Here is a 17,402-nt window from a genome sequence, read left to right as displayed (position 1 = left end):
ATCATCCTCCCCCTGGGCTGCTGGAGAATTAATCTTGGCATTCCCCATGGAAAAGTTGTAAGAGGAGGGCAGCCAGAGACCCTTATTCTGGGATGGGCAATCCATCGCCACCTCCCTGCACCCCAAGTCTTTCCTAAGTGGAACAGTTAGTGGCTCTTTCCCTGCCTCCCAGGCCTGGACGTATTTTCCCCTGGCTGATGATAGCTCCCCTCGAGGTTACTGATCACTGTCCATGTGTTTGCAGAGTCCACTCCAGATGGCCGGGCAGCTACCTTCCCCTCAGCGCCCCAAAACAGAAAGTTGCCCTAACGCAGAGAGGCAGCAGAAGTCCGAGTGGTCAGTTGGACAGCAGGCTGGTGGAGGATCACTGGGCAGCACAGACTCATTCGAGGAGGGAGAGTCCCACTGGCCTGGGGCTCGAGTCCTCGGCCAGCTGTGTGGCCCAACGTAGGTGGCCACGCCTCTCTGGACCATGAACACGAGACGAGGTTAAATAAAAGTGTTGAGCACAGAGCCTGGCATGTGGGTGCAGCTGTCGAGACCCGGGTCTGTGATCCGAAGCGGCAAAGCAGCAGAGGGTCAGAGGCCAAGCTGCTCGGTTCCTATCTCAGGGCTTCTGCTCAGCCAGTCTAGAGTCACGAGCAAGTCCGGCATCGCTCTGCGCCACAGTTCTCTCATCTGTAAAATGGGGCTCAAAAAGTCCTATCCTGGTAGGGCTGTAGGTGGATTCGTTGAGCGAGAGTAGAAGTTGAGCTAAATACATGTTGAGAGTAGAACCCTGCTCATGGAAAATTCCAGATGAGTGCTCATAATGGCTATTTCTGCTTTCTAGCAGGATACCCTCTCTTCCCGCTGGGCCCCAGTACAGGCACCCTAGGAATGAGAAGGTGGGCAAGGGCCCAAGGATCTCAAGGGGCACCCCTCCGGCCCTTCTCCAGCTGGATGAGCAATTAAAGGCGTCAGATGAGCTGACCAAAGGAAAAAGAACGACTCAGGAATGTGTGTGCAGAGGGTCTAGGTCAGTATGGTGATCGGTGGTAGAGAAAACTGGGTAGGGCCCAGGGACACCAAAGAGTCAACAAGGGATGTCATATGCTAGGAGGGCTGACTGCATCTGTATTTGGAACGTCAAGATGGCTTTCTCAGATAAAACTTATCTGCAGATAATCCTGCACCACGATAATGTCCTCAGTTTTCACTCTTCTAGGCAGTAAAAGGGAGCTGGAATTACTTCCTCTTTTAGGGAAAAAGCAAGAGTTGTTCCCCAGCCTCCAGGGCCCTGGTTGACCTCAACTTCAATTAACTACATGCCACAGTGGGGCAGCTTAGGGAGTCCAGCTCTCGGGGTGATCTGCTCTGAGCATCTTCAGATCATGAGGTTATGCTCCCCACTTTCTCAACAGGCTGCCGGCTCCTTCCTGGGCCCTGTGCCCAGCTGAGACTGTTTTAGGCTGAAGGGAGGCCTGGGAAGGAAGGAAAGGATCTTCCAGAACAAACCATTCAGCAGCCTCGCCCATAAATAAACATCTCCATCTGCACATAAACACCTACTCAAATCCTCACACAAACTTAATAGGGACCAAGCCACCCCCCACACACACAGTCCATCCTACCTACTCAGAAGCCTCACCGCTGCCACCCCAGCCCAGGTCCCAGACAGGACCAGCCTTCGCCTACTGCTTCCAACCCACCACCCTCACCCCAGCTGTAATTACAGAGAGCCGAGGCTTCTGTGCCCGGCGTGATGTCAGCCTGAAGCTTCTAGCCTGATGAGCTCACTCTGAGTCAAGTGGGGGCCCAGTCACTCGGGAACTGGGTCAGGAGGGGTCTCCCCTCTCTTCTGGAGGGCTAAGGTGTTAGGGTCTCTGTTGGTCAGCTCTGCAGGGATCTGAGATCACAACAATATGGGCCCCACCTGGGCCTGCCTTCCCCTGCTTGGATACAGGGACCGCAGAAGCTCAGGGCCTCTGCTTCCTCACCTGCAAAGTGGGGGTGGTGAGAACACCCCACTGTTGCCTTGAGAATCAACGTGACAATGTCTGCCATGTGCTTACCTCCTCCTCGGCAGGTACACAGGAGCCAGGGAATGTGGGTGTGGTTTGGTTGTTGTTATTGTTCTCCGTATTAGTATTTTTAGCAAACTGCCTCATGCAGGCACTGCTACAAACCAATGACTCACTGCATTCCTTCACCCCCAACCATCCCCACCCCATGGTGGGGCAGACTCAGACCCTGAAGCCACAGACAATGCCCACCCCCCACTGCCACCTGTTGGGAACCCTTCAAGAACTGGAGCCCAAGCTCCAGGAGGCTTTCGGTCAAAGGGTGATTTGGCAAAACTGTCTCCAAGTTGCGTGAGGTGCGGGACTGGGAGGTGGGGGAGAGGCAAGTCTAGAAATTGGTCCCTTCTGAACTTCAGCCTTCAGCACAACACCCTCTGGCAATGACCCTTCTTCACAATGTCGCAATGTCGCAATGTCGTTATCACAGAGGCTGACAGCGTTGGGCCCTCGCAGGCAGTTTCCTCATCAGTAAAGCGGGAATAATAGTTGGCCCTTAAAGCACAGGAGCTCCGATGATGATGGAGCAATTTCAGGACGTACATAGGACTGGCATAGAACAAGCTTTAAGTAACCAAGAACTCGCCCCTAAAAATATAAACGTGGCCCTCCCTAGTGGCACAGCGGGTTAAAGCACTGCACTGAGAAGCTAAAGCCACTTCCGCATGAGTTCGATTCCCGCCTGCCCCTGAGGTGACCACATGGTGTGGCAGACCTCTCCTGACCCGCCCGCTGCTCCCCTCAGCAGTGTACTTCATCAATCCACCTCTTCTGCTCCCCACTCTGTCTCTGGTGAAGACTCTCACCCTCTGCATCTCTGGCCTGTACCCCAGTTCTGTATGAATAAATAAATCTTTAAAATATATACATATATATATACACATATACATATATATACATATACACATATATATGTATATACACATATACATACATATATATATAAAGGTGCCGGCCTGCTAGATGCTTCAGGAGACTCCCGCCACTGTCCACCTCACAGGTGAGAAAACCGCCAGCTCAAAGATGCCTGGGAATACGATCTGGCTCCCAGAGTACTCAGGAGGCAAAGCTGTGCAAGTGTGAATGATGCAGCCAGCCGGGCCCTAAGGTCCTGCCTGGGGATTGCAGAGGGGTCCTGGGCCCCTCTCCTTCATCTGTTCTGCAGGTCCCCAGGAGGGCGGGGTGGGGCCGGTGCCATGGCTGGTGAGGCTGGCGAGGCTGGTGAGAGGGTGAGGCAGCTCGGAGAAGGTATTTACAGAGTGTGACTTGAGCCCTCAGCCAGAGGGAGGGTTATTAATAGTTGGGTCCTAGTGCCCAGCTCACACAGGGCCCTGGGGGAGGGGGAAGGGGAGGAAGGAACAAGAGGGAAAGGGTGGAGCCTGGCTGAGCTGGGGGAGGAGAGTGTCCAGAAGCAGGCTGGCTGGCGGAACTTGGATGCCAAGGCCCCTCCCAGGCCCCTGGGAGCCCAGTTGTTCTCGAAGTGGATTCTCAGGGGCTGGTTCATCACCTCCGAATACTCTTGTGACAGGAGGCGCTTGCAAAACCCGCCTCCAGCCCCTAGCAGCAATAAATAGAAGGCTCCAGCCCAGGAGAAGCCAGAAGTTTCTAGGCCTGCCTCCCAGGGTTTATTAAGCTCCTGGCTCCTCTCTAAACCACAGCGGACTCTGGCTGTGAGCCTGGTGCCTGGGAGGACAGGGCTGAGGCCATCTGATCTCTGGTGAAGCAGTGCAGAGGGGCCCTCTGGGATTCTGCTGGACCAGCCGGGGTCGCCTTCAGGGGCTGGAGTGTCTTTGGAAGCTGGGCCCCCAGCCTGCTGTGGCCTCTGTCCTCCGAGGTGGATAGTTCAGCATTTCTGGGGCTGAAGACGCGTGGAAGGCCAGCCCGACCCCCTCACCTTGCTGTGTGACCTTGGGCAGGTGGCCCCTCTCTCTGAGCCCTGCCAGCTCAGCAGCCACCATGGCTGACGGTCAGATGCCCTTCCCCTGCCACTACCCCAGCCGGCTGCGCAGAGACCCCTTCCGAGACTCGCCCCTCTCCTCCCGCCTGCTGGACGATGGCTTTGGCATGGACCCTTTTCCCGACGACCTGACTGCCTCCTGGCCTGACTGGGCCCTGCCTCGACTCTCCTCGGCCTGGCCAGGAACCCTGAGGTCCGGCATGGTGCCCCGGGGGCCCACTGCCTCAGCCAGGTTTGGGGTACCTGCCGAAGGCAGGAGCCCCCCACCTTTCCCTGGGGAGCCCTGGAAAGTATGTGTCAACGTGCACAGCTTCAAACCAGAGGAGCTGATGGTGAAGACCAAGGATGGATACGTGGAGGTGTCTGGTGAGTGGGGGTCAGGGGAGCAGAGACCCCAGGGAGGGGCTCAGTGCCAGAGAATAGCCAGGAGAGCATTTCCTTAGAGGGAAAGAGTGACAGCAAAGGCACAGGTGACTTCATGGCTCAGGAATGCAGCCCACAAAAGTTATCTTTATGGAGATGTTCTCCTCTCCTGGGGCTCAAGGAGAAAGCTTAACCTGATCCAGCAAGTGGGAACTTTGGGGCTGGGTCCATCGGAACAGGCAGAAAAATAGCACATTGGATATCTTGGCAGAATCTGGTATAAAGAATAAGTTGAACAGATACAATAGAAATCAAAAGGCCAAAGAGAGGTGGGGTTTGTGATCCTCCAGTATCATGGAACAATCTAGAAAGGCAAGTTTTCTGCTGGGCTATGACAGTGTTAATAGCCAGCAGGGTTTAGAGTGAAATGCTTTCCCTGTCCTAAATAAGGAAATTGATGCTTAAGGAGAAGGTGAGAGAAGTCTGGAGGGGTGCAGGGGTGGGTGGGTGGGGGGAACCCGCTTCCTTTCTGGGTTCTTCTTGGACTGGACAAAAGAGCCTCAGACAGGTTGGCAGAAGGAAAGAGAACAATCTAACAAGGTGTGTGTAGGTTGTATGCACTGATTCTGTGGGTCCCAATCTGCCTGGCACACCAGGGCTCTTTCTCACGAGATTGACCTGTAACCTCGGTGAGACCTACTATTTGCTACGCGCCAAGCTAAGCCTTTTACCTGCAGCATCTCAGTTAACATAACCCAAGGAGGTGGGCCCTAGCGGGATCCTCAGCAGACTGAGGCAGAGAGGATAAACCTGTCTAAGGCCCCCAATGGGCCATCTGGGGATGGGGAGGGCAGAAGTGAATGAAGGATTAATTGAGCACCTGCCAGGGTTAGTGCCGTTTGCCCTGAGAAGCAGACTCTACTGGTCCCATTTTGCAGCTGAGGAAGCTAAGGCCAAAAGGAGTCTCTTCCTAGGTCACACCATGAGTCAGCACGGGGAGAGTCTGGGCCTATCTTGGACGCTGGGCCCGCCAGGCCCAGCCTCTGGCTCCCTCACACCAGCCCAGGAGACAGAGTTTATAGGTTCTGGGAGAAAGGAAGAGGAGACTGGGAGGCCCAGCTCCTGGTAATCTGAACTGCAGAGGAAAAGCTTTCTCTTGCCTCCCTCCCAATGAACGCTCCATTAAAGAGAGCGTGTCCCGGGCAGGCTGCAGGCCAGAAAATCAATAAAAGCCTTTGCAAACACAGGCTGGGCAGGCACAAGCCCTGGCAAGGCATGAGCAGGAGGAGCTTCAAAGCATCACAGAATTATAAACATCAGAGGATCGAGGGTGTGATGGGCCAGGAGACACACCAGGCCACAAGGAGAGGGAGGGCGTCAGCCAGGGCTCTGTGCGCTGTCTGGGGAGCAGGCAGGAATTCTGGAACTATCTGGCGGGCAGACCGTGCAAGGGACCAGACTCAGGGCTTGGCTTTATTTTCTGGAAATTGGGGCTCCAGCAACTCTCCGGCACTAGGATTGCTGTGTTAGTGGGATGCAGGAACGCGGTGCCTAGAATACAAGGGGTCAGCCCCGCTGAAGTGGATGTGCTATAACATGCCAGGCACGGTGGGGCCCCCCAAATTGGACATGGTCCATGCTCTTTGAGACCTGGGTTCAAATACCAGCTCTGCTGCTTGCACTCTGGATGGATGTAGAAAAGAAAGTCATTTTACTCCTCCCAGCCTTAGTTTCCTCATCTGCAGAATGGGGTCATCATCACTTCCCGCCAGGCTCTTGGAAAGACAACTTGTGTCTGCAGAACCTGCAAAACGGCGCTCTATTAACAGGGGGACGATTATCACCTTTCCTCCCATCTTTGTCCCATCTTCCACCCAGGTTGGATGTGCTCTCTGGCCCCTCCAGGAAACCTCTGTCCAGTGTTCTCTCCATCCATTCTAGGCACTTCTTAACCAGTGGGGGTCTGGCAGCTCCAGGCTGAGACCCCACCTAAGTACCCAACTCACTTAGAGGCTTTGAGTGAGTCGTGGAGCCTCAGTTTCCTGATCTGTAAAAGGGGTGCATGCAGACTTAAATAAGACAAAGCCTTTTGAGGTGGTAAAATGCCTCATAGCTAAGCACGTAGCAAGCTCAGCTTGCCAGGATCCAAATACCCCTGAGTACCTGCAGACTCTTATCAAGGGGGCTTTAAAACATCAGCTCAGATCAGCGCCTCCATGGAATAAACAGCAACTCTGTAAGGAAGTCTGTGCTCACCTCCAATATCATATAATGACAAACCTGTTCTGGCCCAAGCACTTGGTGGTGCATGTCACATAGGCTGGCTCCAGTTTCCTCCAGGGAAAAACCAGTAGGATGTTACACCCATTTGACAGATGAGGAAACTGAGCCACAGAGAGAATAACCTGCTTGAGCTCCCTGCAGGGTCTGAATGTGAAGTCTGATCAGTTGGTCTTACGTCAGGATGGCTATACTCGCTTCTGAATGCACAGCCCTGAAAAACCCTAGCACCTCTTAGGTCTCACAGTGTTCAGCCTGGGAGGAGGTGAGCTCAAGAGTATCTGTCCAACAGATACTAAGTGTCTTGTAAACAGAGATCCTCAAGGCAGGACTCGCCTGGGATTTGCTAATGTAATTTAGGAATCGCTAAGAGGTGGCCTTATCTGATCACATAGGCGTGTCTGGTTCCAGGGAAGCGTTTGGAAAATTCTGGACTAGGTGATTTCCATCCTGTCTTATACCCTGCACCCCCACCCCTGCAGCCACCAGCCAAGGAATGTTCCCTTCATGGGCCACTGGGCCAGGCCCTGGCCAAGGAAGGAACTGGAAAATCCAGAGACTTTACTCCCACCCCTTCTTAATCTCACAGGCTCTGTCTCCCCTGAAAACAGCGCTTCTTTCTTTGGTTGGGCCCATGGCTCTTTGTTAAGTGGAGGCTTCTTGGCATCTGCGGCCTATAGAGAAAACGGTGGTTGTGAGGGGGGACCTCTGGTTTCCCCTAGCCTCCAGATAGTCTTTTAAAAAGAGTTGTGGTTTTTTTTTTTTTAAAGATTTATTTATGTATGTATATAGAACTGGGGTACAGGCCAGAGGTGCAGGGGCAGTGAGAGGATTAACCAGAGGCAGAGTGGGGAGCAGAACAGGCAGCTTGACCGTGTATACTGCTGAGGGGAGCAGCAGGCAGGTCAGGAGAGGTGACCCACATGCTGTGCCATGTGGGTCACCTCCAGAGCTGGGGATTGAACTCATGAACTCAGTGCTGTGCTTTAACCTGTTGCGCCACCTCTCCCCAAAAAAAAAACAAAAAACTTTTATAATTACTTTTTCTGTTTACAAAAATAAAATATTTCCATGGGAGAAAATGTAGATAGGAAAGCAACACAAGAAAGTAAAAAGAGCTCGTAATCCTTAAACTGCCACAATAAATAGGAACTGGAATGATAATGGAAATTAGCTTCCAAAATAAGTCTCCTGGCCCCACGCTCCTCACCAGGCCCCTTATGGAACTCTTGTTTCTGCCCCACTAGGGATCGGCCCTCCTTAACTGCAAAGTCCTATTTTCAGACCATGGACAAGGAGGTTTGGCTTCTGGGTTACTGTCCTTTTCTCGAACATCAAGATAAACCACCAGCGTTCACCCTCACACAGTATTTTTACAACTTGCCAAACAATTCTGTGATTCATTCACATAGTTCCTGATAATAACCCAATAATCAGGAAGATGTTGTCACCCTGATTTTAGAGAAAAATAAACTGAGTTTCAGAGGATTGTAGAAATACCCAGGAAGTGTCAGAGCTGGGGTTCGAGTCCAGAGCCCACCGACTGCTTTTGAGTCTGGCTCCATCACCTCTGAGTTGGGTGACTTTGGCCACGCACGTCACCTCTGTCAACTTCCACATCTATGTCCATAAAATGGCAACAACAATAGAATCTGCCTTGTAAGATTGTCGTGAAAATTAGAAGAATGAAAACAGGTAGGCACTGGACGTGAGTCGGTATTACTGTTCTCATCCCTGTTATCACTATTGTTTGATTCCAGGGTAATCCCTGTGTGATTATTCTGTGTGTAAAAGGGCTGAGTCAGAGGCCCTGGCCTGTCCCCCAGGGAAAGCAGGCCTCCCGAGGCGGGGCTACAGGACAACCAGGGACCAGACAGCGCCCCTCTGGCCGTGGGTGGGCCTCACTACAGCTCAGCCGTGGGTGGTCACGGTCTTGGCAGGTCAGAAGAAAGTCCCAGAGCGGGGGGGGTGGGGGGGGGCTGGTTAGCAGACACTCGCACTTAAAACCAAGTTCCTTTTCTGCCCAGCTGGTGGGAGAATAAACTGGCACTGCCTTTCCTTAGAACAACTGAGCGTCATAGAGTAAGCTTAGAAATTCTAGAATTTGGAATTTGTCCTAAAGAAGACAACGGACTGGTATGAAGATCTAGTTAGTACCCACTGCAGTCTTTCCAGTATTAGCAACCTCGGTGCCCAAAAGTCAGTACTGATTAGATAAACTATGATATTCCAGCCATGACCATTGAAAATCAGCCTTCAAAGAATATTTGCTGCATGTGGAACAATAATCACGATGTGTGAGCTAGAGATAAATATGGGCGCCAAGCAGAATGTGCAGGACAATCCCATTTGATAAATCTGCTTTCTCTCATACACATAAAAAGAAAAGCCTGGAATGTTATTAGTTGTTTCTTCTGGGTGATGGATTATGGGCCTTTTCATTGTTTTTTATTTTCTATATTTTCTAACGTAGCCTTATCGTATCAGAAAATCATTAATAAAGGAGTAATGAATAATATTTTTTAAGCAATAGACCATGGAATCCTCTGTAAGTTGCCAGTTTAAAAAGATCTGGACTGTGGGCCCTCCCTGGTGGCGCAGCAGGTTGAAGCACAGCACTGGGAGACTGGGGCCACTTCCGCATGAGTTCGATCCCCGCCTGCCCCGGAGCTGACCCACAGGGCGCGGCAGACCTCTCCTGACCCGCCTGCTGCTCCTGGCAACAGTGTACTTCATTAATCTGCCTGTTCTGCTCCCCACTCTGTCCCTGGTGAAGCCTCTCGCCCTCCGCACGTCTGGCCTGTACCCCAGTTCTGTATGAATAGATAAATAAAGATCTAAAAAAAAAAAAAGATCTGGATTGTAAAAAACACGCCATCCCACAAGGTAATATAAGCCAGAACCCCTCTGCAAGTTCTCTGTGTAAACAAGGGGTCTCGGTGAGTAAACAAGGGGTCTTGGAGCTAGAACGTGACCCCACACATGAGGCCTGAGCAGTGAGAGCTGCTGAGCTCTCGTGGGCACTGATACTGTTAGTGTATAGAGAAATAAAAGTCTATTAAAGAAGGAAAGAGGGGGAGGAGACGGAGGTTCATTTTCTTGTTGAAATTGCAATATAAAAGCCTGCTTGGGGCCTGGCCTTCCTGTAATTTCATCTTTTCCTTCCTAAGGAAAACAAAAAGCCCTTAGCTGCCACCCTATAGGGGTGGAACAGATGGAAGTTTTCCTCCTTGGGGACTAACGTGTCATTTCTTGGGAGAGCCGCCTTTGCAGGGTGTCTTGTCAGCAGGTTGAGGTCCAGGCGGTTCTTTCAGTAACAGACACAGGTGCAAAGAGCGAGTCTGGAGCAGAGAGGGGCCTCAAGCCAGGCACTCGGCTTAGATTCAGAGAGCTGGTTCAGACCCGGAGCTGCCACACACCTGCTGGGTGATCTCGGGTCCACCCTGGACCTTAGTTTCCATGTTGGTAATCAAAGGAGAAAGCTGGCCATCCTCAGACCTATGGAAGAGCCCTGGGTGCTGGGGAGCAAACGAACCCTCAGTGTGTGACCCCAGTTCTACCATGTTAGTGGGATGTGATTCTCAGGCTGCCACTGAGATTTAGGGTTCAGCGACAGGCGGCCTCGCCTCTGTGGCCTCCTAAGTCTCACTGTCTGCAAGCCACAGCGAGGGTCTCCCATCCGGTCCATGGCTTCATTTCAACTTCACAACAGCCCGGGAGGAAGGTCTATTCTGGTAAATGAGCTCAGAGACCAGGAACCTCCAGTCTAGAAGCTCCAGGCACAGCCCACTGAGGGGGCAGGACAGGCTTGGAACCCACGTGCCAGTCCCCACCTCCAGGCTGACCTGCTCTGTTCCCTCCCTTCCAGGCAAGCACGAAGAGAAGCAGCATGAAGGAGGAATCGTTTCCAAGAACTTCACAAAGAAAATCCAGTGAGTCATCGGCACTGTGGATTCTGGGTGGGGTGGAGGAGAGGGGTGGCTGGTTCTCAAGATCTGGGGTCCTCTTGGGCATCTCTCCTGGGGCAGGGGACCGAGCCCCACCCCCAGACGTCTGCAATGGGTGTGGTCCCTGGGGGCCCTGTGGTGCTTCTCATCTTCCCAGTGCCGGGGAGGTGGAGTCAGGGTCGGAGGAAGCTGAGACCCAGAGGGGCAGAATGACTCACAATTCCCTACCCTCTTGGTGTAGCTGAGGGAGAATTGCGTTCTGTCAACAAAGACCCTCTCCGACGTGTCCCCAGCGCCCCCACTAGAATCTTTCCAAGGCGGGAGGATGTACATCCTCCTGCGAGCACCCACGCGTTAAACCAGGTGTCCGGACATCCCTGCTTACCGGCTGGGGGTCTGTGCACAGCACATCCTCAGAAGCAGCGGTTCATTGCGGTGGGCGTCCACTCCATGCCTGGGCCTGCGCAGGTGTCCTGTATCTGGAGAGGTGGTGTCAGCTGAATTCTGGGGTTTCTTCCAACTTTGGGGTTCTGGAGCCTTTTGGGGTTCTGTCTTCCCCAAATGCCTATTTCTGATGGCCTGGTGCCTCTGGAGTAATATTTTAGAATTTTAATATTTTGGACTTGTTCTGTTTCTCCGTTTTCCCCTCACCTGCCGCCGTGCCCCCAACCCACACCTCTCCCTGATACAGCAGCCAGCTCAGGGCAGCCGAGAGGGAACAGATGGGAGGAGGGAACCGACATGTCTTTTAAGAGACTCAAATAAGGTCTCAGGATGAAGTCACAGGCAGGACAGAGCTGTGAGTGGAACTGAGCCAGAGAGAAGAGGGTAAATTAACCATGTTTTCAAAGCTGTCCATTTTTGTGGACTTCCCCATCTCCCAGGCCTCTGGGAGGAAGACAGCTTGCTTGACCAGTTCATTTGACCAGCTAGAATGACTTAGGCTAGCTGAGGGCCTCACACCCCAAGCGCCGCCCTAACCGTCCACATCCCACCCTGTCCAGACCTCCGACATTTCAAACTCTAAAGGGCCTCTGAGCCCCTCCTCCATCTGTTCTGGCCAGTCAACTAGAATTAGGAGATCTGTAGTGTGGTTTTGAATTATTGTCGTTAAGTGGTTTGAATTCCGCGCCGCCTGAGCCCCATCCCTGCTCCCTGATAAAGTGTGGGTGACTTGAAGCTATTTGCTGAACTGCTAATATTTAAATAAATCTTAAAAAAAAAAATAGAGAAATAGTCATGGGACGAGAAGATTTCCCCCAACCCAGAATACCAACACAATAACACAGCGCTAAAGCAACAGGCCAAAGCTGGTTCAGGAAGGCAGGCCAGCTAACTTGGGAAAACTCAGTAATTTATGAGACATCGTTGTTTGCTCATGGAGGAGTCGATGTGAGGAACGAGAGGATGCCGGTAAAGCCTTCTGCGTTGGTGCAAACTCAGCACTCAGTCCATGAAAACTAATCATTTCAGACCTCAGCAAGGCCTGAATCACCCAAGAGCGGCTGAGTCTCCTGGGGTTGCCTGGGACCCCTGGCTCTGGCCAGACTCCAGAGGCCAGAGAGTGGGACAGGGAGCAGGCATGGCCCTGAGTGGACCCCAGGAGGCTGCGCTGCCTCCCCCAGGAAATACTGCTCATCAGAGGACAGGGAAGCAGGGATCGCCGGAGAATTCCGCCCCAGCAGTGAGAATGCTATAGTTGTTTTTCTCGCGTGCTGGGAAACTCACCACAACCCATCCATGCTAGTGGGAAAGACCCATTTGGACCAGATAGCTGGAGGGGGGGGGGACTCTTGGCATTTGCCAATAGATTGGGGGCACGCAAAATCTGCCAGGGTCCTCATGAAAGGTCCGGAAGTAGCCACACCGGAAGTCACCCACGGGGCCTCCCAGAGCCCAAGCACACTTCACTGGCTTTGTCATATTTCTCACTTATCTGTTCTGTCACTTGGTGACTAATACAGTGTGCCAGGAGCCTAGGTTTATGGATTTAACTTTATTTCCTCCTCAAAAGAATTCTATAGAATGGGTGTTGTTAAACCCATCTCATGGGTGATAAAACAAGTCCCCAGGGATGATGGAACTCAACTGAAGGTCACACAGGGAGTAAAGAGCAGGCCTGGGATTTATATGTAGGTCTCTCTACCTTCTGCATTCATGACCTTCCCCCTAGGATACAGGTATATGATCACCTGCTAACTATTGTCACTTTTTTTTTTTTTGCCTTCTATGTTTACGTTCCCCTACTGGTTTTGACCAAAAAAATTATTTTATGATGTATCACTTCATATAAAGTTAAATTCTCATCACTAAAATGTTCACAGAAGAAGGCAATTATACAATAAGCCCAGTGAAAGCAGACTGTGGTTAATTCTATCTGGATAGCGTTGCCTGCCGATGGGTGTAAACTTTAGATCAGCTCTTTCTTTGTTAAAAGAGAAAATCTGCCAGAGACACAGGGTATATGAACACTTAGTTGATCCTTTCATTTAGATGTAAACAGAAGGATTGAAGGAAAGCTGAAGGGAAAGAACATTCTCACCAGGTGGAGAACGGATCTTCTTCCAGCTCTGGGCCTCAGTTTCCCCTTTGTAATGCGAGACCATTGTCCTCAACAGTCATCATCCCTTCGGGTTCTGACGCTTCAAGCTCTGTACTACAGCTTATGCTGAAATATTCACAGCTGGCAGTTGCCCAATTGTAGAGCCAAGAACTGCAATCCCAGTACAGAAGCTAACAATGATTGAGCACCTACTGTATACCAGGCATTGTGCTGAGTCCTTTGCTTTCATTATCCCATATAATGCTCACACCAGCCTACGCTGATACTATTATTACCGCTTTGTCCAAAGAAGTAAGATCACGAACCCAAAATCACAAAGTCAGGAAAAGTCAGAATTCAAACTCAGACCCACCTGCTTAGAAAGTCCACACTCTGAAACTAGGCCACCCTGTCACACTGCGCCAGGCACCCACGGCTGGGTATGCAAATAGTTAAACAGTCAGAGGAAGGGAAATCCAAGCTTTGGCATTGTAATGTGAAGCTTCCTGTAGAAGCTTGACTTGGCATCTTCCCAATTTCACTCTTTTGCTCTCATCCTTCCCAGCAGGCCCTTTGTTAATCTCCATGGTTCCAGTTGGCAAGTGTCTCATGGGGAGATGCCTTTTTTTGTGATTATAGGTTGCTAATCACAGTGGAACCCAGCCCAGTACCCCCACCCCAGAAGAGTCCTGTCTATGTCCAGGAATGAGCTTACCTTGTTTCTATGTTCTCCCATCAAGAACCCTACATTTACCACAGGTGGCACCAGCCTGGCCTGTGGAAATATCTATGAGATTGAACCTCATGACTTCCCTGCATGGTCCTTTTCTGAGAAGTCTGGTGCCCAGAACAGCAGGAGAGCATCATTGTCTGGATGCCTGGATTCTAGGATTCCAGGAGTTCCATCCCCAGCTGCTGTTTGCCAGCGATGTGACGTTGGGCCAAGGAGTTACCTCCCTGACCTCAATTTCTCCATCTGTAGGTTGGGAATAGTAACACTATTCTTGTCAAAATAACTAAACAAAATGATTCAGGTGAAGTACCTGGTATGAAGAAAATCTTTAGACTGTCCTAGCGTTCATCTTTTTATGGATAATGGCAGTGCAAAGAGGTCATTAACATCTCACAGTTCCCGTGGTTTGTTAAAGGAGCCATGTCCCAGATGGTCTTATTCACCCAAAACAATGCCAAGATCAAAAACCGTCTCAGGACTGGACCCCAGATTCATGTTCAGAAATTCTATCATGGGTGTTTTTTTCATTCTGAGTCTGTCATTTGATTCCCCTAAGTCTCTTACTTTTTTTTTTTTTACAAGATGAAAGTTTAATGAAAATTGATTAATGGCGTGTTATAATCCACAAAACAAAATAGTTACAAGTCTCTTCAATGTGGGCCTATAAACTCCTTGCTCATAACCATGGTAGGCTCTGAGCTATTCTCCATTCTCTGGTCTTTATAAAGCTCCGACCAGATAAGGTCTACAACTGTGTTTAGGAAACAAAGCAATTATGAACTGCTAACAGATATGCAAGATGTAACACAATTTAAGCATTACATAGTATTTGCCATCTGAACTCTGACTGTGTGACTAGTCTTATCCCTTTACTCACTAAGTTGCTTATTTCATCATTAATTCCACCAGAAATACATTGTGTAGTGCACTCTCCAGAGACATGTGACAAATGGCTTTGCGTCACCTGCCATGAGTCACACCTCACCCACACTCTATAAGTGGGCAGCAGTGGTAGCCATTTCTGCCAGAGGCTGGTCAACTCTGGGCATATGGGTAGAGAGCCCCATTGAGGGTCAAATATCCTTCTAAGTTACTGCTGGATTTTACCATTTGCAAAGTGCATCCAGACTGGGGCCTCAAATATTGTCCAAATGTGCAGATGAGACGATCAGCTCAGAGCAGTTGAGTGACCTTCCCAAAGTAGCATAGCTGGAAAGGGACAGAGCCAGGCTCCAAGCCTAGCATTGTAATTCCCCACAACCTAAGCACCTTTCAAAACTATGTTCTTTCTTTCTTTCTTGTTAGTTTTGCACAGAACTAGAGTATGGGCCAGAGGTGCAGGGAGTAAGAGGATTCCGCCAGAGACAGGTAGATCTACTGAAACACACTGCTGAGGGGAGCAGTGGGGAGATAGGAGAGGTCTGCCGCACCATGTGGGTCAGCTCCCTGGCTGGGGACTGAGCTCAGGCTTTGGTGGTGACAGTGCTGAGACTCAGCCCTTAGGCCACCAAGGAGGCCCTTATGCTCGTTCCTTCAAATGAGTTAAAGGAATTAATTCAGCTGTAGTAAATATAATAATGAGTGACACTCTCCACTTCTTCTAGGCTTCCTGCAGAGGTGGACCCTGTGACAGTATTTGCCTCGCTTTCCCCAGAGGGTCTGCTGATCATCGAAGCTCCCCAGATCCCCCCTTACTCATCCTATGGAGAGAGCAACTTCAACAACGAGCTTCCCCAGGACAACCAGGAAGTCACCTGCACCTGAGACCCCTGTCTTGGCCCATCCTTGTTCCCTCCCCAACCCCAGGGCTTCTCTGATTCCAGGATACATTACTTTAGCTGAGCGCATAGATTTAGTGTGATTACAGTGTTGGGGGTGGGAGTGGATTGACCACAGATCCCTGGATAACAGAGTAGGTTTCTCCACAGGAGGGCGCAATTGGCCAGTCGTGCTCAGTTGCGTTAGCCAAGATGCTGGGAGTTTTTCTTTCCTTACCTTTCCTATCACGAGCATGTTGCACACAGATGCACACAGATGCAAGGGGACACCACAGTTCACATTGCATCTAACCTTGCAGCTAATGCAAAGGTCGCTTTCCTCTGGGGACCTCCCCCTCGCCCCCCCTCCCCCTCCCTAGATTCCTCTTCTGGGCTCCGAATTTCCATGCCTGCCCCATGGTTTGGTCGATGGCGCCATGAGCTCACACTGTTGTGTTTCTGCAGCCAGACCTACGAAGAGTTATTCACTGGTCTTACATCCCTTGTGGTGTTTCCCCGACAATCACACGAAAACAAGCAGCACCTTCTGCCCCCCCCACCCCCTCCCGCCCAGGTACCTAGTGCCAGCTCCCCAGCAACGCTCCCCAAGGACTCTGAAGCCCCTCCGTTTATTCTCTGACTAAAATGCCCCCTTTCTGTGTCTCCGATGTCCGAGTCAGGATTTTTACAGAGGGGGCTGTCTCTGGACAGCTCCACCGGGAACCAAGTGACAGCCAGACGAACTGGCAGGCAGGGTATGGTTTTGTGTTTTGGGTGGGACGTGTGTCATTATTATTTGACTTGTGCTGTTATTTAGGGGGGAATGACAGTAAATGATATTAATAAAGGAGCTGATGTTCTTAGTGGTGTGCGTTCTTTCGGGGAGGCATGAAATGCGATGCCACTTAGATTTGTAGTGTCTTTAGGGGTGCCATGGCTGCAGATAATAATGCCCAGTGAATGCTGGCTTAAGTGACATAAACATCTTCACGTGTGCTCTATAGTTGGGGCCTTGGAGGGAGTTGGGGACAACCCAGAGCAAAGTAATGGAGACGTGTGTGCTCCAGGGGCAGAAAGCTTGAGTGAGAGACAAACAGGAGGCTGGGCCTCCTGAGAACAACCCCCACCCCCCACTGTGGAGGGTGTGACTAAGTTTTACTTAAATAACTCCAGAGGCGGTGACACCACCAGATATCTGACTGTCCTGGCAGAACGCAGGCCTCAGGTTTCAGGAAGGCAGAGGCTCTCCTTGTTCCCCGAATACCCCCAATGCCCAACACAGTGCCCAACACACAGTGGCACCCTGACTGACCACAGGGTGCGGTGCTCCATGACATCCAGGCTCCTTTCTGCTGCCCTCAAAGTCCCTCAGGCATGTCGCCTCTCACCGTTGTCCCTCACAGCTTCCTCTCTGGTGTCTGTCTGTCCCTCCAACCCCAGGGCCCTTGCCACAGTCTTTCCCAGCTCTTTGCCTGGCTGCCTTTTCCTATCTTCTTCTCCAGATCTCCCCTGAAATGCCATCTGCCCACAGAGGCCTCCCAGTACCCCTCACCCAGTTGTTGGGGGGAGAGGGTGTCTGAACAAACTCCACAGGTAGGCTTTATGGACCCCACCCCCAACCCCAGACCAGAGACCCAAGGCACCGAGGACTACAAACCCCGCAATGTCATCACCACCGAAGGCAGGTTGCTGGGACCTGCGGATGGTGTCACGCAGCCAGGCGTGGCACAGAACAGGTGTGGGCCTGGGGTGCTTGGTTTTTC

General features: G+C 51.3%; 1 protein-coding gene across 1 annotated transcript; it reads left to right on the top strand.

Annotated features, from left to right (window-relative positions):
* Nucleotides 1-3,570: 3,570 nt before the first annotated feature.
* Nucleotides 3,571-16,502, top strand: HSPB8 (heat shock 22kDa protein 8). The gene is made up of 3 exons (XM_004690995.2): nt 3,571-4,383; nt 10,529-10,592; nt 15,487-16,502. The coding sequence occupies exons 1-3, from the start codon at nt 4,017-4,019 to the stop codon at nt 15,644-15,646; spliced, it is 591 nt and encodes a 196-aa protein (XP_004691052.1). The 5' UTR covers nt 3,571-4,016; the 3' UTR covers nt 15,647-16,502.
* Nucleotides 16,503-17,402: the final 900 nt, after the last annotated feature.

Source organism: Condylura cristata, unplaced genomic scaffold, assembly GCF_000260355.1.
Source record: "Condylura cristata isolate star-nosed mole 26May11 unplaced genomic scaffold, ConCri1.0 scaffold00029, whole genome shotgun sequence".
Taxonomy (NCBI): domain Eukaryota; kingdom Metazoa; phylum Chordata; class Mammalia; order Eulipotyphla; family Talpidae; genus Condylura; species Condylura cristata.
The sequence above is the reverse complement of the archived record's forward strand: the minus strand, read 5'-3'. Positions and strand labels throughout refer to the sequence as shown.

Excerpts from the sequence above, each read along its gene's own strand:
- HSPB8 (XM_004690995.2), top strand. The coding sequence starts at position 4,017 with ATGGCTGACGGTCAGATGCCCTTCCCCTGCCACTACCCCAGCCGGCTG. Across the intron at positions 4,384-10,528 it reads TGGATACGTGGAGGTGTCTG|GCAAGCACGAAGAGAAGCAG; the intron begins GTGAGTGGGGGT and ends CCTCCCTTCCAG. Across the intron at positions 10,593-15,486 it reads AACTTCACAAAGAAAATCCA|GCTTCCTGCAGAGGTGGACC; the intron begins GTGAGTCATCGG and ends CACTTCTTCTAG.